Below are 22,999 nucleotides of genomic sequence, written 5' to 3' on the forward strand. Positions count from 1 at the left end.
CCTAGACAGCTACAGTAGGTTTGACCCGAAGATGTTTCAAAAAGAAGAAGAGGGGGTGGGGATGGGAAAGGACTCAGACTTTCTTTTTGGAATTTTTTATGGTTGCAACTACATTTTTTAAAGAATAGATTTAAATCAATTGAGTTGCTTTTCAGCAAAAGAGCAAACACTGCTGAAGCTTTTATGTGCAAGCTCTTAAAATAGCTTCTTTATACATGGAAACTTGGCATGTCCTTGGAAGATAAAAACGCAAACCAACAGATATAATTTTTTTTGGTTCCAGATATATAAGGGTAAAGCAACAGTCAAAAGCTCCAATGTAAATGTGTAGATTGTGTTCAGTTGAAGAGAATCAAAACAAAGAGAGGATTGCAGGACACCCAGCAGAACCCGGTACCAAACAAGTGTGGCAATAAGTCCCACAAAGAAGGACCATTTCTGTACGTTCCAGGGGGAATAACATATTGATGGGCTCTTTCTCAGAGTCCTCGTGACTACCTCTTCTCCTTCCGTGGTCAGAATTGCGGTGTTCCTTCCCTAAACTCCTCTCTCCCGGAAACTCCTTCCCTCCCCAGCTTCACTCATATATGTTGATGGTTTCTACAGAAGGATCTCTAGCACAAATCCCATTTTGAGTTCCAGATGGGTATGAGTTCCCAAATGGCTCCTGAGATCTCTATTTCAATATTCCACAGGAAAATTGGGGGAAAAAAATCATGTCAAACTGAACTAATGATCTCCCTTCTCTTTCCTCTCAACCTCTGCCTTTAACCCATCACCCAGTCTTATCGGATCTACCTCCATGTCTCCTACATAGGCCCCTTGCTCTTCGCCACTGCCACCAGGACCCTTTCTCTCCTGGTTACGGCCATAGCCTCCTGGCCAGCCTGAAGGGCCCAGTGCCTACCACAGTGCCTGGCAAGGAGCAGGTGCGTCTAAGTCATTGTGGGTTCTACCAATCAACCTTTGTGCACAGTGCATGGGAGGAAATGAGGCTTAGCTCTTCTCTAGAGGAGGCTGAGAAACATACTCGTGATCTCTCCCCAGCCATGTGCTCTGCAAGAACTACACACGTATGAGAAGACAGGACTTTCTTGGAAAGCATTACCTCTCCATTCACCAAACAGTGGGTAAAGAGGGGAATGGGGCATCTCCATTTCCCTATTTTCCATGCTCCCCTCTCACACACACATACCTCCCATCGGTGTGAATAGAAAGTATTCTGATTTTTTAAAAAAACTGATTGGTGTAAATACTTTAGAATATTCAGAAAATAGAAGAAAAGCAATCACCCATTAGTCTCTTATGGTTCAGACCTGACCAGTGACACACTGGGGAGTATGTGTGTGTGTGTGTGCTCTTTGTTTTGGTTCCACAGGAAAGATGAACAAGCAAGCCCAGTTTCCTCTCATCGTGATAATGGGACAGTTTGAAAGGAATTTCAAACAACAGTGTTTTCTTCCTTTAGGCTTTAGTGCCGTTCTACTGGCAGCCATCTTGAAAAAAAGCTACTGACTTTTGCCAACTCTGATGGGAAACTTGGAATCAAATCCAGTTTGCAAACCCTAGTGTAGACACATTGCTAGATGCCATCAAAAGCCCTGATGGATTTACAGCCTTGTTATGTGCAAAGTGGGGATCAAACTACTTCCCTGCCTTTTGCTTTGAAAATAAATGCCTCAGCTTTGCTTTGACATTTATGTGGCAGCTGGAAACCATTATCCTTTGACAATGCTTTATTCCATTGACAGTATCTCTTAAATACGCAGTATACTAGTCATACTCCTCATTCATGTGCTCCTAGTTTAATCCATGCCCCAGTGCCTCAGTGATGCCTGCTTTAAGGATAATGGACTGCAGAACGGGCTCCCCAGCTATTTTAAATAAAAAGTCTGAAGGCTCGGAGATACAGTGGTTTGAAAAACTGCCCAAGGAAGACACACTGCAACTACTTTCCATAACTTCTTTATGGTGGATTTGGCATCATTGTATGGCATGTCAGGTGGGCTTTTCTGAATAACACTGCAAATATGAATTTATGCACTAAGTATTTTTAATATTGGACTGGGTGATGGCAAGTCATGTATCAGAGGCTGAGAAATCACTGCATGCTAAAAACCAGAGTCTGTTTTTCTCTCTTCTAGCCAGTGTGGCAGCTCCTCCATTCCCTTTTCTGTGAGTGATATTAGGCCTCTGAGCTGTTTGTGATGCCAGTGGGGAAACACCTTTCTGAGGGTGGGCATCACTAGACTGGCACAGAAGAAAATCACAAAAAAAGTCGTGTACTCGGCCACCTATGTGTTTTCCTCTTCATTGGTATCAAAACGCTCAGAATCACCTGCACCCTGCTAACAATTTCTTCTTCAATCAATAAATCAAGTACATTTAAGGGCAATTTTATGAATATTAAATGTTGCTCATACATATGAGAATGTAGGGTTGTTTTATGATTGTACTGTGTTTAATTTGAGGATTAAGGCAGTTTGAGTTGAGAGACACTTTTTATTTTTCTATTTTTTAAAAATTTATTTAATTTTTAATATTGTCTTTTTTTTTGAAGATAAATAGATCACACAAAACCTTATGTTAAAAAACTTAAGAGCTTCCCATATACCCCACTCCCCACCTGCCCGCTCCTCCCACATCAGCGTCCCCTTGCATCAGTAAGGCACATTCGTTATATTCATTTCATTTGGTGAACACAGCCTGGAGTACAGCTGCACCACATGGAGCATAGCTTACGTTGTATTTCACACTCTCCCAGTCCATCCAGTGGGTCATGACAGGATATACAATGTCCTGCGGAGAGATGCTTTTTAAACTGGTTTCTAGAAGGTCAAGTCAACAGATGCATAGATCTAACCTTGACAATGCTATTAATGACACTTCAGATATGACTTTCCACCTTAATGAATAGAAAGCTTTTCTGACTTTAAATAATACTGATTAATATAAAAACATTGGAATATTCAGAAAATAAAACCAAACAAAGTAATCACCGTTAATGTTTCACTGTCCAGAGTCTACCAGTAACACTTTGTTGAAAATCTTTTCCCTCTTCTGTGGTGTGTGTGTCTGTGGGGCTCCTTTTTAGTTTGGGATCAAATTATATACATTAGAACTTTTTATTATTATTGTGTTAATGTCTATATCTGAGAAATGAAACCTATACAGCTTTCTTTTAATGGGAAAACTTAAGTCTCACATTTCCATGAAACTTTTCCTGCCTTTAACCCCATCAGCAGTTGTGTACTCACACTTTTTATTATTTCATGTTTTAAAATATGTTGGTAAATACCAATAAAAAGGTTGGTATTTTATTAAGCACTACAGCATCCACTTTCTTTTATTCTTTTTTTTTAAGAAATGGAAGCATAATTTATATATGGTAAAATTGACCCTTTTAGGATATAGTTCTATAAGTGTGACAAACACATACAGTTGTATAACCACCACCACAATCACTACAGAGACTAGAAGCTGCATCATCCCTCAAAATTCCCTTGTGCTCCTCTAGAGTCAACTCCACCCCGAACCCTTTTCTCTGACAAACACTGAATAGCAATTTCTACAACAGTCCTTATGGTTTTGTCTTTTCCTGAATGGAACGATACTTTGTGCTCAATTATTATTTTAAATAACCCTGGCTGTTCTATATATTTTAATGCATTTTTACATTTATCATTTGAATTCTACTACTTTAAGAAATTGCTAATGCACTGTGTTCTAAGGAACTGCACGGATAATCCATGCAATCAAGTGGGTTCACCAAATAGAATTACAGAATCTCAGTGTTGGCGGGGATCTTAAAGGTCATATAAGTCAAATACTCATGCAGTTCATCCTCATTGAAATGACCATTGAAAAGTGCAGTGCCTCATAATGTAGTTTTCAATTATTTGCTCCCCTCCCTCCCTCTAGCGGCATCTTCATTCTCCACCCCATTGACTGCAGGCTTGAGCAGTTGACTTGCTCTGGCCAGTGGGAAGTGAGTGGAAGTGTGGTGTGCCACTTCTGAGCCAGCAAGTTGTATGGCTCTGTCTTTCTCCTTCCCCTTTGCAATGAGAGAGGTATGTCTCAGGCAGGGGCTGCTTCTTCAGTCTGTACCCTGTGGTGAAGGAGATGTGCAGCAGAACCACTGCTGACCTGCAGCCAACATGTCATAGAAACAAGAACTAAGCCTTTGGTGGCATAAGTCACCAAGATTTTGGGGTTTGTTACTGCAGCATAAGAGAGTGAAAGCTGAGTGATACAAATATCCTACCAATCCATTTGTTCAGTGTTTCGTAATTAAGACTCTGTGATTAGCTTTTCTTAACCTTTAGGACTTCTTTCTGGGACCCTCTTTCCCCAGATATTGTATGGCTTATTCCCTTGTGTTAGAGAGACCTTTACTGATGACCATGCCACTGAATCACATGAGGATTCCTGTTGTGGGCTTACATTCCTGGGGCATTCCTAAACAATGGATGTTCCAAATAAATTCACACAGATATTCTCTGTGGCACCAGAGTCAAGCATCGCAAGCTGTTTCCCTTGCTGCTCTAGATGGCTATAGTCTTGAAGTGTGAAAAAAGAAGAAAGAAAAAAAAACTCAGATATTTTCGTTTTGAGATTTTTAAGCTCATCTTAAGATTTTAAAGAAGGGAGTAAGTGTTACAGGAAAGGAAAATAAAAGAGAGAAGGGAAGGGGAAGTGGAGTAACGGGGGAGGGGAGGGAGTTAGGGTTGGTGCTTTCTGGGGAGAGTCTGTGCAAAGGCCCTGGGATAGGAGAACTTCCAAGGACCACGAAGGAGGCCAGAGTGCCTTCACACTGAAGCCAATTAATTGAAAGCAGGGAGTAAGGGGGTGAGAGGGCAAAATAAATGAGTCTCAAGACATAAGGCTTGGAAAAAACTTTGGCACAGAGAACTGATGGGAAGCAAAATAATCCAAAGCACTCTACATTTCTGAGAGAGCTGTATTCCCAAAGAAGCCACACAGCTTTAACTATTGGAAACTTCAAATAACACTTTGGCTCCCAAGATTCCACAAGTCACACTCAGAATGATAAAGTCTCCAAAGAAAGATAGGCTATTCCTCAATGTTCCTTCAGATATGGCCAAGGAAGATACTGGATACCAGAGGGTGTAGCCAAGGTTCCCCAAGAACAGTGGCCAACGGTGCTTCACTAGAGATGCCTAATGAGGAACCCTCTTCCTACCCCCAGAATAGGGGACCATCACCAAGTCCACATCTGGAACTTTAGAACTGCTATGGATAAACAAATGGTAGCACATCTTTTACAATGAAACACTAGCAATAAGTTAAGAGAAATGAACTACTGATGCACACAACCACATGGATGAATCTCAAAAACATTATGCTGAGGGAAAGAAGTCAGATACAAAAGAATACATACTCTGTGGATCCATTTAGAGGAAGTTCTTTAAAATCAGGCAAAACTAATCTATGGTGACAGAACGCAGATCAGTGGTTACTTGGTTGAAGAGGGGCATGAGGGAATATTTGGGGGTGATGAAGATATTTCATATATTGACCGTGGTACAGTTTCCACCACAATGTATAAGCAATGACCAAAACTCATTGAACTGAGTGCTTAGGTTCTATACGTTTTAACGTATGCAAATGTTGTATGGTAAATTAAAGCAATATAAACAGGAAATGTAACTTGCACATGAAATTCCTAGTCCCAATGTTATTTTCACATACTTTACTATGTGTGGACTTTAGTTTTGGGAGTTAGGGAAAACTAGGATTCTGCCAGAGGGAAGGGCAGGGAAACCATCCTTGGCCTTGATTTTTCAACTCGCCTTGAACCTAATTGCTTTTCCATGTTCAGGTTAAGCAGCACTTCCTAATGTATTTTTGGTCATTAATTTAAATGTTACGCCTGACTTAACTGGAATGTTCACTCTTTGATATAAATCTCCTCCTTAGCACATTTATAGTCTCCATTTACGTTGCCCCACAGTGATTAGTGGGTCATCCTGGCCTTTGCTAGAACAAGTCACCACCCTAAATCATCTGTGCTAGATGTAGAACCACCTCTGCTGTCCCTTAAACCTCTTTGCTGCTTGTGGTCACTGGGGTTGAGGCCATATCTATCTATATTTTCTGTGCACATTTTTTAAAAAAGTCAGAAAATCCAGCACGTTTGGTATGAGTTTCATGCCATTTGCCATATCAAATAATAATCTGTTCCCACTCTAGGACAATTGCAAATTACATTTTCACTAATGCTGTCTGTTTTCCCAAATAATAAGTAAAATGGAAAACATTGATTTTTAAAGGAGTTTGTAACATATGTGACAGGGTCACCATAGTCCCTTTCTTTGAGGTTTATGGTCATTATCAGTTTTACTTCTCGGTGTGGGCTCACGGACAGCTGAAACCAGAGCCTGTGACAATGGATGCAGGAATGGAAGGACCTGGGGTAGGTGATAGAAGAAGCCACCAGAAGGAGGGAAAGGGGCACTCGAAGGTGAGATAGGAGAAGGCAAAAATCTTCACCTACTTTATGTAGGGACACTAAGTCATTTCCAGGTTGTATCTGAGTTTAGAGCATTTCTGAGTTTGAATCCTACTGGAACTTCTAAGGACATCCCTAATAGAACCTAGACCGACCTTGACTTCAGCATCTTCAGCGTTCAGAGTTAGTCTAAATCTCTGTACATATACATAAGAGGTTCTCCTGGTCTACGTGGTGATCCCAGTGGGTAGGCAAGACAGTGCCTGCCGAGCCCACTGTCCCTCCTGCTGAGCAGAGGAGCCCTAGCATGCTTCTAGAGGACGTTTGTGCATGTTCCGTACCACACTGCCCTTCCCCCTGCCCCAACCCACACGTACGTCACAGCTGAATAGACGAGTTTCTCTCTAATCTGGCCAGTGAACCCTCAGGTAGCCTTTATGAAAAGACTTCACCCAAGAGGAATTTTCTATCTTTGAGAGTTTGCATTTTAGATAGAGATGGAAAAAGGGATAAAGATAAAGGTGATGGGTATTGAGAGAGCAATGGGTACCTCCTGGTGAGGGCATGAGTTGGGAAGATACACATACTCGGAGGAGACAAAATAGAACACGAGTGCATCCAAATTATGGGTTAGCCAAAAAGTGGTGGGGAGGGAAAGGAGAAGACGGAAGGCAGGCTATTCGTTATTTTGAGGGTGTCAGTTGGACACTGCCTGCTGCTGAGGTGAGGATGATATAGCCTGTAGCTTAGAGGCACACTGAGTTCCCCAGTGCCCAAAGCACATTGCAAGGTCTCAGAGGCTGCACTGCAGGGCTGTTTGTAGGTTCAGGCAAGACTTCTAACTCTTACTCCTTTGCATCTCCTTCCCAGAAGACCCCATCTTTTACGTAGACAAAGCAAATCTCTTTCTTGCAAGTCAGAAACAGAAGAAAGGGAAAATAATTCTCAGTCTATGCAGATGGACTTTCTGCTGGACAAGACGGGCTCCTCTTCAGCCAGGAAAGGCTTTTGCTGGATACCATCTGAGAGCAGCCGCTGCAATAATACTTCTGATTCAGCAGGAGACCTCCCAAATGTTCCCAAATAAGTTGTTCCTTGCAATCACTGGTCTAGAGTGGTGAGAGAGCAGGTTGGATGAGGGCCCCTAACAGCCATGCGGCACCCCCAACCCCCTGAGAATCTCAGAATCTAGCAGAGGGGCCTGCTGGTAATATCTGGGGGGAGTTGCCAAATGAATTTTGGAAAAGCCCCCCAGACCGGCAATTCCTCAATTCAGGAATCACTAGGGATCAGTCAAAGAGGCAGATTCTGCGCAGTGGGTCTGAGGCAGGCCCTGAGGTGCTGCCTTTCTAGAGAGCTCCCATAAGGTGCCGTTTATCTGGGGAGCCGGCTTTGAAGAGGATGGGGTGATGTGAGCACCCTGCCTGAGTTGGAAAAGCCCCTCTTGACCAAACATGGCATCGTTAGTGCTCATTAAAACACGGGCGTCCTGCGTAGACTCCTGAGAGCTATTTCCCATTACCTGAGAGCGAAATGTAAATGAACAGGCACTCAACCACTTTAGGTAAAAGGGAGACTACTCAAAGACTCATCCCTGAATTCCAGACTATTCGAACACTGACGTCAGTAATTTCTTCCCCTGGCAAACCTGTCGCTTTTGCACTGCAAGAGCGGGCAGGTTAGAGAGGTGGGAAAATGGTCAGAGGTAATTTCCAGCTGGCCCAATTGTGAACTGTTTTGTGAATAAAAGCTTAACACTTCACAGTGAGGTAAAGGAAGACCATTCGGGACTCACAGGACCCGGCCTACTCCAGACCAGAGGCTTAGAATGTACCTTCTGCCTCCTCACACTGACCAATCAAATCTCTGTTTGACAAAACTACCCCAGATGGCAGGAAGTCTGTTACAGACGGGCACAGTTGCCAGTCACTTTAAGACTCTTGGAAACATCGGGCTGAGTACTGTGCTCATTGCAAAGGGGCAGGCCGGGAGGAGGGGGCTGTGCTCCGCCCTGGCTGTGGGTAAGGAGGCATCGCTTACTGACAGGATGCTGCCCTCGAGAGGATGAGACTTGAAGTCATCTAGGCCTGGCTGGGTCTCGAGGTCACCCAGGACCCCTGCAGATGACGTTCTGGCCTGACGGCCTGGAGTTCCAGGGCCTTCGCCAGTATAGCCCGGGAAGCTTCACGGCCGTGGGCACTGTCTAGAGACCATCGAGGGCTTCGAGTGGCTGCCTGGCCATTGCGCCCTCAGCCTTCCGCTGGCTGCTGGCGGGTGGATCAGCTCCTGCAGCCCGTGAGCAGCTGGCACTGCCCTTCAGGTGGTGGACGTGGACCTTGCAGTCCTTGGAGATACGCGACACTTCCTTAATTGACTGTCCCTGTGCCCTGGGCTACTTCTTGTGCCGGTGTGTCTGGGTCTTACCTGGCTTTAGCCCTGGAAGTCCCTGGTCCCGGGAAAGCCCCCACTCCCAGGCAAATCAGGAGGGCTGGTCACCCGGCTCCGTGGACGGGTGAGGTCTGGGCGATCAAGAAGTTGGGTGGGAAGATGTGGAGGAGAAAAGCCCAGGTGGGCTGGAAGGTGGGAATTCCCTGGATCCTCAGCTTAGGACTTTCCTCAGGTTAGGAGTTGAGATTCATTCCTAAGGCTATTAATGAAAGGTTGGACAGTGGCTTAGCTCTGAAGACTAACTAAAGAGCTTTTCCTATAACCGACTGACCTGCAACTGGAAGGTGTTCTATTTTAATGACCCCTCTCGCCCCCTCTAATATCATAAAAGATTCACTTGTGTAGTTGGCAAGAGCTCGACTCTCAACACTTTTATAGATGATGCTGATAGGGAAATTATGGCAGAAGCAAAAAACCAAAGAATAAAAAGAACTAGCTCTCTGGTTGAGCTTATACAATCAAAGATTCATTTTCCAAAATAAAAGACATTTCCTGAAACCAAGAGTGCCAAAAAAAAAAAAAACCCGAAAAACAAAAACAACAACAACAACAACAACAAAACCATATCCCAAACCATAAGCTAATACTTAAAATTGAGGTTTTGTTAAAAAAAAAGAGAGAGAAAAAGAAAAATCTTGATGGAAATCTACATCAGGGCACTGATTTTGAAGTCTTGAAATAAAATAACAGGTATGCAAGTCAAGTTTCAGAATATCAAACCATGATGAAGGTATAACAAGTCTTTTTTTTTTTTGACTTTGGAGTCCATCTTAACCAAGCAGAATTAATTCATGACCTAAGAGTTCTGCAAGCTTATGTTTATTTATGATATTTGATATTCCCATAAGCACAAATGTCCCAAATGGAAGGCTGCATTTTGATAATGCCCATTTCTTCATTAAGATTTCATCATCCACCTACACTAAAAGGTCTCTCCCTACACTTTGTTACTTCTGTTTTCACTTTGAGGATTCCTGCCTTATTTGTTTAATCCAGAGAACCTGGCTTTTCAGGCACTCTCAAAGTTGAAACAAGCGAAGTTTGCGCATTAGCATGTCTCAGGCATGCATGATTTATGAATAGCAGGTTTCTTGGCACAATTTAATAGTATGAGAGAGATTATTTTAACGTTAAAGTGGAAGTCAAGAAGTGGCAACAATGGGTAGGCTGTTAGAACAAACAGCATGCAAAGAAGTTTGGGGCAGGAGGTAACCAGTTCTTACTTGATCTGTTTCTTAATCTGTGTGGCTGATGCTCTGAACAGTTTAACAAATTTCAAGGGGTCTTGACATTTCCCCAACGAAAAGTTTCTTTAAATTGTTATTCTGATAATTTACCCAGCTGAAAGCTTATTCTATAACATATTTAATCGCTAGCATTTGTATCAATGGAGGAAACAAATGTCTTCGACCAGTCTAAAATAAATTAGTTTCCTCTTTATTCGGCTTCCTATTCATATTCCGGCCATTTCCACACCATGATACTTCTTCTTCTGAAAGTCTTTTGTAAATCGATCTAGCAATCCATGTTTCCAAATCTTTTAAAGAAAAGTCAAGCCCATTGTGATATCAAGAGGACTACTCTTTCAAAGTAAAATTAGAGTCTAAATCTTAATATGCCCATGAAATATAAAAGGTTTGATATAGAAGTCTCTTTTTCTCATTAAAATGACCCAAATCAATATAATTTTTAACAATTATAATTAAAATATTCTTGAAATAGTAATTGAATTAATTATTCCCAATAATGTTTTGTATTTGGAAGTTCCACCCCTTCACACACAAGCATGCAATATCTAACCTTGTTTTGGATATGGCTGAACTGAAGAGCCTGTGAAATGATAACTCAAGTCTTCAAATAGCAAGACAGTAATTTTATAGCATTTTAAATGTTTCATGCAATGATTGCTCCTAAATGCTGTCAGAAGACCTGAAATGTTTTGATAGAAAGTTAGGAAATGAAGAGTGAGAAAGCTCATGACTTGAGCAAGGTCAGGATTGACAGACAACTTGGAACTTTACTTCTTCCGTACACCTTCCCTGCCCTTTTAGTGGAAACGACGCAGAACCAGTTTCACCATTCTGGGAACCATCCCCATCCCTTCAGAGACCACTGGCCCCTGGGTCGAGCCCCACAGGGCACCGCACGCGGTGGGTTACCTTGGAGATTTTGCAGTGGCAGAGTCATGATGCCTCCAGCTGCAGCCGCTGCTACCAGCCCTTGGATGTTGGTGAGATTGGCCGTGGGCAGTGTAAGGACGAGTCCCTGCTGGCCTGGAAGCTGGCCGGCCATGTTGAAGGGGATGAGGATAGGCTGGTTGAGGGCCGGCGTGCCTCCCGGCATCACGCCGGCGACAGCAGAGGCCAGCTGCTGTGCCGTCAGAAGGGACTGCAACGAGACAGGCAAACCTGGTTCACTTTCCTGCACAACGGAAACACGGGCTTTGAGAGCATTTCCTTCCACTTAAGCAGGCAGGTGCAGAAAGTTTGGCCAGTAGGAAAAAAAAATTGAGATCGCATTTCATTTCTTTCTTTGTTGTAGTTCATTAGGCTGGACTTCCATGGAGGAAGTCAAATATATTTAAAACTAGTACCTTACACCTATATGATATTCTTCCACCAAATTTTCATTTGCACATGCCTTGATTTATTCTGTGTTGGTCTAGAAAAAAAAGAACCCACCGAGATCAGTAAAATGTTTGGATTCAAAAATAGCAACAAGGGCTATTTTTGTCTATTAAATTAGCAAAAGTAATGTCAATCTACAGTGATGCCATCAGGTGGATCTATGTCATTACCCTTTAGGAAAGCAGTTTGGAAATACATGTCAAGAGCTGCAAAAATACCTGACCCCTACTGCTGGGATAGAGTCTGAAGTTATAATTCAAAAGGAAAAAAGATAGATGCGTGAAAATATATATTACGTTTTAAAATACATAAATGCTGAAAAATCATTCATTAGAGTATGAAACTCTTATCCAAGACTTTCAATATTTTAAAAAGTATATAGCATGATTCTATAAAGTACTAGGCATAGAACAAAGCCTAATCTATAATAGCCAGGCACTATTCTAATGCTTTATGTGCATTAACAGTTATCCTACCCGGGAGGTGCAGAGAGGTTAAGAAACTTGCCCAAAGTCTCCTATATAGTGGTGGTGGTAATTCAAGTCCAGGTGGGCTGGTTCCCTTTTTTGTCACCACCTCCCAGTACATGGAGCAGATTAACGTGCAGCTTTGTTATTTGAGGATTAGGAGGGCACTCCTTATACCTTCCCCTCAGGACCCCTTCTGGAAGACTTCTGAGGAAGCCCCGGGACTAGTTTTAAAACCACGGCTCTAGCCTCCATGAGCCCAGTTCCTACACTGTCTGCTATACTTTCCTAAAGTTGCACAACCTAATTGTGCCTCTCCTAAAAGGAGTATAAAATTATGCCGAAACACAACACAAACAGACTTGGGGAATAAGTTTCCCGGCCCGCAGCATTTCTTTTTCTTTTTTCACTTGCTGGAGATTGAACCTGGGACTTTGTATGTGGGAAGCTGCCTTTGAACTGACACACATCAGCTCCCTGAGTTAGCTTTTTCATCTGTTTCACTTGTTGTTTGTTTTTGTTTTTTTTTCAGAAGGCACCGGGAGCTGAACCCTTGTGGGAGGCAGGTGCTCAACTGCTTGAGCCACATCTGCCCCCAGCATTTCTTTGTTAACAGAACATAAGGGCTTAAGGCAGGGCATGCACTCTCCAGTTGGCTATGGTCTCTGTCACTCCTCACTGTCCTGCATCTGTCATGTGGCTCATCTAGCCCACAGGCATTAGAATTTGATATCCCCAGTATGTTCATGTACTCATACACTTGTATGTGATTCCCCCCACACATGCACAATGTAACAAGCATGAAATCTGAAAAGGGGTTGAGACTAAGAAACCCATTTCCGGGATTCTGGTAAAACTCTCTGCAGGCTTCAGGAAGTGAGCATACGTCTTCTCTGAGCCTTATGTCCATGGCACAGAGGCATCTGTGCTCTGAGAGGGACTGTGAGATCTGAGGCCATAGGGAGGCCGTGTGGCAGCTGGACCAAGAAAGTCCAGATAAACGCAAACTCTCGGTTTGGGTTTTCAAACCTTGAAGTGGAAAGCTGTCCAGATTCTGGAAGTGATCAATTTACAGGGACAAAAGGGAGAGAAAGGCCCTTTCCATAAAAGATCTCTGAAAGTTTTACACCACATGTTAGAGGTTAAAAAAAACAACAACCTAGCCTGGTTATAATTGTGTTCTACATCTCCATATAACCCACATCAGGCTGCAAAAAACAAATATTGGACTTTAAAAAATAATGAATGTATTTATTAATGCAGGAGCTATGTGTGATGTACAGTATTGTCAAACCCAATGAGCTGAACTTGCATTAAAATTGCATTAACTTTTTTATATTAAATCACATCTTGTATTTCAAAAATGGCTATAGTAAGGTTGAAATAACTTAATTTTCTTCATACTCTAGTCATTAAAGTTTTACTTTTCTGGAAAACCACATGGTCGCCAACAGCACAGTTGTAATGGGTTTTAATGAAAAGAAAAATGTTTCCAAATGATTAAAAAACAACCTTGCCCTTAAAAAGAGTTTTGCAAACACATTTTCTCTTGATTGTTTTTAATAAATAATGTAGTCATACAGCTTTCCATGCAGAAATTCATCACCATCTTTGCTCTGTTGGAGCTCATTGGCTTTAACTCATTATTATTTATTTGGTTATTTATATGGTTAAATCACCCCGAATGCAGCCTCTCGGGAGGCAGATGTGAGCTACTGACCTGTGGCCCCACTGGGAATGTGGGGTGGGTTTGACTGGCCTGGTGTTGGTCAGGGGTGCCTGGGTCTGACGGTGGCAGGTTTCCTCTGGCCCCTGGAATACAAAAGAGAAGGGCTCCTTAATGTAAGTCCAGCTGGGAACTGCACGTGACGCCATTTTCCTGTGATGTCACATGCCAGGAAGGCATAGATGAGACACCAGAGGGGCTTATCCATAGCCCCAGCGCTTAAATCAGCTACCTCAATGATGCTAACAGATCTTCAGGAGGGCCAAAGTCACCCCGGGAGGTAGAAGGAAAGGACAACAGGCAAAGTGACAGCATCATCACTTGCACCAGTAGGCGTGCATGACACATCAGTTTGCACAGAGTTCACTAGTCTTGGGAAACCACATCTTTTGGGCATTGGGAAGCAATAGCTCATCTAATTTCCTAAAACCAAAAAAGAAAGTGTGCTCTCAGACCAAGTATGTCTCTTATTATCCCTCAATATGGCTTATCCATTGTCTTCATACTTTGAGGCCCTCTTCCCACACAAGACTTAAGGACAGAATCTCATAAACATGTTTTGCTAAAAACAAACCTTTTTTCAATGCATTTTATGCAATGTTCTTAAAAATATGGATCTCCGTAAACAAGTTTCCTGAGTACTAGCTGAAGCAGTAGGAATCCCACATTTACTCCAAGGAGTTGAAAAAGTAATGTTTCTACTATCTGCACTCTACTAAGCATAGAACACAAGTTATTTTCTTTGCTAGCATCCTGTTGCACACCAAAGCATGAAAACTGAAATTCCACCAAACAGCAACTCATTCAAACCTTCTGAAACATTATCATTTCTCTGTGTGAGCTTCTGTACTTTGTTTCAGGACAAAGCATAGAAGGTAAGATAGTGGCGGTATAAAGAAAGACATTTTATTTATTAATACATAAATAAACAAATGAACAAAGAAACAAAGTCGGCAGCTGTGTTTGAGGGTTTCCAGTTGGTCAGCTTCTGTTTTCTTGGAGTTTTCTAATGGGTGGTTGAAATCCATTTCCAAGCAAAACTTAACAAGGTCCTCTTCCTGATATTTGTCCCATGAATAGCAAGTAGAAGACAATTCAAAACCTGTTTACTGGCATGCAATGGACAGTCAAGGAAAAAAGGATATGATTCTGTCACACTTATAAATTTTAAAGAAGGTATTATTGGCTCATTTAAAGCAAATTCTTCTATATATTCTCTAAAGGGACAGACTTATAAATAATGGAAATGTGGAAAAAATACTTTAGCACATTAAGCTACAAATAAAATTGACTGCTACATATTATTCAATTGACTTCTATCTCCACAGCGATGTGTCAATCATAACAGAATTTTATAACAGGATTAAGCAATAAATGTGCAAAGCCATTATGCAGAAATCTGAAAATCTGATTAATTTGTAATATTTTTTTGTGCAGAAAGTCAGGAATGGACATTGCTTGGGGAATACTTACAAGCATTCTATTGAAATTTCTAAATTGATTTGGAACAAACTAATAAAAACACAGACTTGCTGACATTTTATAAAGTGAATTCTGTCAAAATATGTTTGGCATTTTAATGATTGCTGTCATTTAATAACAAGAGCAAGATGACCCATCATAAGATGCCAACAATTTCCCCATAATGTGCAGGAGATGACCTTTCTTCTAAATTTTTATATGTGATTTACCTTTTATGTTGGAAAAGCTGGGCTTTTTAAACTGGCAGGTGCATTGTGCAGTAAATTTCACACAATCTCTGTTCTTAAATATGAAAGTTCTACTTTTCCTTAAAATTCACAGCACAGCTTTTCATGCTTTTATATAGCTAACCAGTTTACACAGAGATACTTTTCGCCAAATATCTAGATTAGGAAAGTTTTTAAATGGCTAAAAATCCATTTTAGTGTAGTGTTTGAAGGTAGTTTACAAAATTGTTGCTTTCCCATACTCTCTGGGCATGGATTTTTACACCAGCCATTGAAAAGAGTTTTACAATGCACAGAGAAAAAGAAAATCTTTTTAAACCATGAAAAATATATATCTTAATTTAAAAATATTCTCTCCCATGCCAGGTCTTCTTTCTCATATTTCTGTCACAATTTGAGGTCCACATTTTGATTCTGTTCCAAATGACAGCCCGATGTTACATCTAGGATCTGCTCCATATACGTGTGGTGGCAATAAGATTGTATGTCTGCTACCAGTAACTTGACACTGGTTGCATTTGTGTACATTTTACTTTTTGTTGCGTGTGGTCCTTGTCCCTGCACAGTAGCCTGTTCTGTGGCTGGTTATTCTCAAAACCTGTGATCAGCTCAGTATAGGACAAATCCACACAATTTCACGTGTAAAATGCAGTCTTTGACAGGCTCTAGAGGAGATTATGTATGCTCTCCTGCCTGGATCAAAAAGTAATGTTTCTTCTATCTGCACATCTCCATTTTCCCCAAACACATGTATCACACTTAACCTTGTAGGACCACAAATGAATCTGTCTGGCCATCAGGTGGCTCCTGAATCAGGTGGTTCTTGGGCTCAAAGGGGAAAGCTGGTACTCGGAATGAATAAATGAAGTTCAGCTAAGGGCTTCAGAGAGATGTGAAGCAACATTTAGTCATCCGTTAGAAGAGAATTTGCGCTTTGATATTTCCATGGGCACTGAAATGAAAACACATCTTGAATGGGCTGGGCAGGTTCCTCCTGATAGAAACAGGTGGAAGGTGTTCCACCTCTGGAGACCAGGGAAGTCCAGACTCTGTGGCCTGGTCTGAAGTCAACAGTCTCTGCTTTGAAGGCAAAAACCAAGGGTTCTATTAGTGCAAGGACTGGGTTTGCTGGACACCATTTTATGCTCAACCCCTTGTTTATCATGCATTTCATTCATAATTTATTGAATAGACACTCAAAAGAAATAGGAGCTTGTCTTTTAATTTTAGGGGTGGGATAATTCCCTTAAGATAGGTACCCACTTTGATTTGATGATTTACTATCATTTAGCATAAACCTTGAAAATACTTTTAAAATATTGGCTGATAGGAACATCCTACCTCAATTCCAATCTTGAGAGGAAAGCAGTTTGATTTAAGGGTTAAAAGTGAGGACTCTTTTAAATTTGGAACCCTGCCGGGATTTAGAGTTAGCTATGCCGTTTAACTAAGTCTGTGAACTTGGCCACATTTTTCAACTTCTTTATGCATCAGCTGTCTCTTGAATAAGACAGTGATAGTAATAGACCCTACTTCATGAGGTTGCTGTCATGGAGATTTAAAGAGCTAAAATAGAGTAGATTGTTGGGAAAACATCTGCCTGCTGCATGATATTTATCTATGTTGGCTATTACTTTATAATATTTAATGTGTCCATAATAGTAACCTGCCCCAAACCAACTGAATTCTATTCTTATCCCTGTGTATGTAGTCCACATTTCCCATACACCAGCTGATGGGGACCTCTGTTTACTGACCCTGAGTACAAGAACTTTGTACCAGGTGAGTACACCTGAGTACAGTCCTTTGTACCAGGACTGCTTGGGATTGAACTAAGGAGTCAGGTCTTTAAGATCCTGCAAAGTGAGATATACTGATTCCTTTAGCTAACTGTGGAGTGATCATGAAATACGGTGCCAAGATACTGGCAAATACCTTCCAAATTCTCACACAGACCTTCTGGCCAGTAGTTCTCACCCAGGTACATGTATCAGAATCACTTGTGAAGCTGCTTGGAAATATCAAGCATCCCCTGTGAGGCTGCTCACAGAACTTCTGAGAGGTTGCTCCATGCACATTTTATAAAGGCCCATAGGTGGTTAAAGACCAATGGGGGAGGGAAGCAGAGGTGGCTCAACTGATAGAGTGTCTGCCTTCCATATGGAAGGTCCAGGGTTCGATACCCAGGGCCTCCTGGCCCCTGTGGTAAGCTGGTCCACGCGCAGTACTGCCACAAGCAAGGAGTGCTGTGCCACGTAGGGGTGCCCCACATGCAAGGAGTGTGCCCTGCAAGGAGAGCCACCCCGCACAAAAAAAGGGCAGCCTGCCCAGGAGTGGCGCTGCACGCCCAGAGAGCTGATACAGCAAGATGACGCAACAAGAAGAGACACATTCCTGGTGCCACTGACAAGAATGCAAGTGGACGCAGAAGAACATACAGCGAATGGACACAGAAAGCAGACAATGGGGTAAAGGGGAGAAAAATAAATAAAATAAATCTTAAAAAAAAAAAAAAGGACCAGAGGGAGGGAAAACAGTGGCTAGATGCTGCCCAGGCAAGCTGGGACCACCTTCATGCTGAGGGTGCTGGGGACAGTTATTTTTATGGATAGCAGAGGGGTCATCAAATACCTTTACCTACTGGGTTTCCAAGTTTCTTCACCTAGATTATCCTTCCATCTCTGTCTTGGTTGATTTCCAGCTTAGCCAGGGGAAGAACCATCTCAGACACACATATGTTATAATTATGCTTTGCTCACAGGTCATTCCAAGAGCAAAAAACCTGATTTTAAAGGGATCATCCTATACAGTGCTAAAATAGCATCTGACAGGAGTCGAGGCTCTGCAAAGGCAGGGAGCCCTGAGAAAAATCTGTGACAGGTTATCAGTGATGACGACATTCACAGACTGATTAGGAGTTTGGATGGTACACTTTGATAAAACGCTCTGAAATTGTTGAAAGGCCTGCTTCTCCGCGGGCATTCCCTCAACACCGTGTTTCCAGGGTTGCGCTCTCCTCTGAAGGTAGCCAGGCTTCCTGCAGATGCCACTGTGCTGGGGGAACTGGACTGCCTGTCTGCAGAACCGAGCGGGGTGGTACCTCGGACCCTGTCCTCACCGTCACCTTCCCTTCATGACTTCCTGAGGGAGGACAGAGCCTCCCAAGTTCCACCCCACCCAGCTCGAGGTTAGAGTTCCCTAAGGACCACCGCCACATTCCACACAGCAACCTCGTTTTTCTTTGGACTTTTTATTTTTTGGATGATGGGTTTTCCCTAAATAGGCAAACCACTTTCAGCACCACTTAGCTACTCTAAAAGTAAAATACATGAGCACTCCTGAATAAGGTTTTGAAGTTTTCCCCCCTTTTTGGGGTTGACTCTTCAAATAACACATTTTAAGGAACAAATAACAATGTTTTTGAATCCTTGGAGGGTATAACCCTTTCCAGTGCCTGACTTCATTACTTTTGTGAAAAAGAAGATGTGAAGGCTATAGCAGAGCCGAGAAGGAAACAGGATTGCAAATGCAAATTGCTTATCCCAAATAAACCAGTTCTGCATTTCCCATGTGTGGACCCTCCCTCCAAAGCACAGTGCATAACAGTCCCTTGTTAATGGCCAATGCATTTTTAATAAAGCAGGTCCTTCAGATGGAGAGTTTGGGTTTCTGTCCTCTATGCATTAGCACAAATATAATCACATGAAGGTCACCAAGATCTTTCAGCTTTTTCTGGTATTCATGTCTTCTTATCCACTGTCTGCAGTTTTCACTGTTGAGTCAGGTAATGCAAAGGTTACTTACTACAAGATGGGCAGCCGAATGCATTATTATTTCATGTTGGGCATGAGAACCCCAGCTAAGCAGGTTGGAAGTCTTCTCTAAATTAAACTTCCCATTCTTTCAATTTCTTCCAGATTACTAAATGCCAAAGAGGGAGTGGAAGTGTCTATAAAAATCTCTTCAGAGCTACCACAGCTGTTTGCTATTTTTCATTGTCTTCAGGGTTTCTTCATATGATACTGGCCACACATGTACTTATGGATAGAACACTATAGAGCAGGGGTTGCATATGTACATGATAAGTGAAAAGGAGATTTGGGATGCTTATCTTGAGAAAGCATAAAAAGAAACCTTACAAATCACTTTTTTCAACTTGATTATCTGAAGACATTTTGTAATATCTACCCAAAACCATTCAGATATTGCTTCAATTCTACCAGTAGATTTCATCTAAGTGTGCTATAGACTATTTCAAAGGCATTTTTTTCCTCAAAATTTACTATATTTCTCTTCAGTCTTTCTCCAACAAATTATCATTTATTTTCACATCCATTTATTAAAAGCAGAGCTGGGCTTCTATAATACCCAGTCTAAAAAGGTCTCAATTTCTGTTAATGCTTCTTCTAGGAGAAGAGAATGAAAAAGAAAGTGACACCAGACATCCTGTATTAGTCAGCCAAAGGGGTACTGATGCAAAATACCAGAAATCTGTTACTTTTTATAAAAGCTATTTATTTGGAGTAGAAGCTTACAGTTACCAGGCCATAAAGCATAAGTTACTTCCATTACCAAAACCTTTTGCCATGTGTTGGAGCAAGATGGCTACTGATGTCTGCCAGGGTTCAGGCTTCCTGGGTTCCTCTCTTCTTGGGGTTCATTTCTCTCTGGGTTCAGCTCCTCTGTTATCTCCACAAGGCCAGCTGTAGACTATTAGGCAAATGACTTGTTTCCCTTCCCAGGGTTTTCTCTCTTTCCTCATGACCAAGCTCCTTTTTGTGCTTACTTCCCAGGGCTCCAGCTCAAGACTCCAGCATCAAAAACTCCAACATCAAAACTCCAACTAACTCCTGTACTCTGCCATGTAGTTTAGTCTGCGAGTCAACACCCTACTGACATGGCCCAATCAAAGCCCTAATCATAATTTAATCATGCCCAGGTATAGGGCAGTTATAATATCAAATTACTACATATGCTTTAGTGGAATTCTATGACAAACTGGCAGCCTACGAAGAACTTTGGGGTATGGATTATCCATTGGGTCTTCTTTTCTCCAGAAGTGTGTATATTCTTTCAGGGCAAAGACTGTTTCTTACTCATCTCTGGCTCTCCTGCAGGCCAGCTCTAGGATTTTGTAGGAATGTATATATGCATGTACACTTAGATGTATGTTGGTACTTATGTACATACTAGTTTAGTGAGTTGGTATTCTTAACTTGATGGAGATATGTATCAAAGTGTGCTAAATCAATTTAGACACTAGAGTTCAAGCCACCTGAAAATGGTTTGCCTAATTTTAAAAATGTCTTTTTTTAATCTAAGGAGTCTTACTCATTCCCACAAACTTCTAGGAAATGAATACTTCATCTGACAACATCACTAATTGGGGGATGACTTCTTCCCTCTCAACTGGAATTCAAGGGTGTGCAGTCTGTGTTTAGCCTGGGCTTTTATTCCCTCCATGGTGCCTCCTTTTATGCTTCATCCATCCTGAGCCCTACACAGGGCCGACTATATAACTTATGGGGATCAGAGGAGAATGGAAAATGCAGGTGCCTGGCATGTTCCCCTACCCCCCAGGTTACCACCCCTACCCCAAGGGATTTCAGCCTCCCTTCTGGGATACTAGGTATCTGGATTGGTGCCGGAGGCCCCCTCTGAGTTGCTCACTGAATGCACTGATCTTCCCTGGAGCCTGGGTCCCCTCGAGGGCCAGAAGGGGGTGGGTCATAGCCAGGTTCAGGCTTCGGGAGTGGCACCCCTGGGCGCCAGGGGTCAGAGTAACCCAGAATCTAATCTGTTGTGGGACCCTGCTGAAGGCTCTGAACTCCTCTCTCCTACCCTGTGTTCCAGGTACCACCAGACTTCACTCGCACAACACAAAATCAAAGCTAAAATTATTAGAGGGAGGTTTTTGGGGTGGGAGGAGTGGGATGGGGGGGTGCGGGGTATACAGGAACCTCCTATATTTTTTAGTGTAACAGTTTTTTTCTGATGTATATATCTTTAAAAAAATACATTTTATAAAAATGATGTGATGGGGAGTGGGGAGTGGGTTATATGGGAACCTCTTATTTTTTGTTTTTTTTATGTTTTTTTTTAATGTAACATTCCTTGTGATCTATTAATTAAAATTTTTTTTTTTAAAGACGGGGAAAAAAAAAAAGAACTTCAAGACTATGCCCTCAGAGCATTAAGTCCCAAGCACAGGGTCCCTCTGGGCATGGACGCTAGTCACATGCTCTTGAAGCCGTCCCTGCCCACAGCTTGCTGTCAGATTCCACTGACTCCATTTCCATAAAATTTTTGGTTACTAGTTTTCTAACAAGGGGTCTCTTCACGAACAGCCGCTTGAATTTTGAAAATTGCAGGCAAATTGACAACTGCTTTAAGAGAGTCACCTTTTTTCAAATCTGCAAAAATTCTGAAAAGATTAAAGATGGACACAGCTTTTTTCTCAATAAGAAATCCATGTATCTTTTATGTATCATTAACAACTATATAACCCTGGCATGTGGTTGAATCTTACAATTAAAACATCATTTTGCTTTTGTTCAACTCTGTTATCTATGTCCATAATGGGAGACAAGAAATGAATTCTTCAGATTAGAACAGGGAACTGAGAGAGCCTACAACTGCAAGCAGGAGAATCGCATCTATCAACCATGTGGGATCTAAGCCCCCTCTCGATATAGAGGTGGAGTGGACATCACCATCCCAGGGTCCTCAAGATGGAGGAATAAAATATGGATTAGAGTGGACTTACTGGTATTCTACTATAGAACTATTGATACTCTAGCAATGGAAGAAATAGTATCATTGATGTGGAGACAGGGGCCATGGGAGTTGCTGAGGGCAGGGAGAGGGAAGGAGAGGTGTGATATGGGGGCATTTTCGGGACTTGGAGCCATCCTGAATGATATTGCAGGGACAGATGCAGGACATTATATATCTGCCATAACTGAATGGACTGGGGGAGAGTGTAAGCTACAATGTAAGCTATAATCCATGTGGTACAGCAGTGCTCCAAAATGTATTCACCAAACTCAATGAATGTGCCACAATGATGAAAGAGGTTGTTGATGTGGGAGGAGTGGGGAGTGGGGTTGGGAGCAGGGTATATGGGAACCTCTTATATTTTTTAATGTAACATTTTGAGTGATCTATGTATCTTTTTTAAAAAAGACAATAAAAAATTTGCTAAATAAAAAAGAAATCATATTAGAGAGTCCACATGCCTAGTTTCAATTCAAGATCTACCTTTTCCACAGTGTTAAACTCTCACTAACAAGGATGGGGAGTTTCTCTTGCGGCAGGCCTCCTGAGCACAGCCGAGTGTGTCAAGGGGCATGATGGGGTACACCCAAGGCAGTGTGATCGGCATGGTTTAAAAATTCTCCCAGGCTACCTATGCACGGTGCAGCTCGAGAATTAAGAATTGGCTTTAAATATGATTGAAAAATGGTCAAAGCTGTTAAATAATCAGCTTTGAAGTTTTTGGTACTAGATTAGTCGGAGTGTGTGTGTGCACATGCATTTGTGAGTGCATG

The 22,999-nt window shown here is 42.0% G+C and overlaps 1 protein-coding gene across 1 annotated transcript in view; it reads right to left on the reverse strand.

The window, feature by feature from the left end:
- Nucleotides 1-22,999, reverse strand: part of POU6F2 (POU class 6 homeobox 2) — a 382,627-nt gene that overhangs the window by 235,064 nt on the left and 124,564 nt on the right. The window contains exons 2-3 of the mRNA XM_071215088.1: nucleotides 13,735-13,826; nucleotides 11,080-11,308 (exon numbers count right to left, since the gene is read on the reverse strand). Of these exons, the coding sequence (XP_071071189.1) occupies nucleotides 11,080-11,308; nucleotides 13,735-13,826 (321 nt within the window). The remainder of the gene's footprint in view (nucleotides 1-11,079; nucleotides 11,309-13,734; nucleotides 13,827-22,999) is intronic.

The sequence above is a fragment of the Dasypus novemcinctus genome, chromosome 5 (genome assembly GCF_030445035.2).
Source record: "Dasypus novemcinctus isolate mDasNov1 chromosome 5, mDasNov1.1.hap2, whole genome shotgun sequence".
Taxonomy (NCBI): Eukaryota; Metazoa; Chordata; class Mammalia; order Cingulata; family Dasypodidae; genus Dasypus; species Dasypus novemcinctus.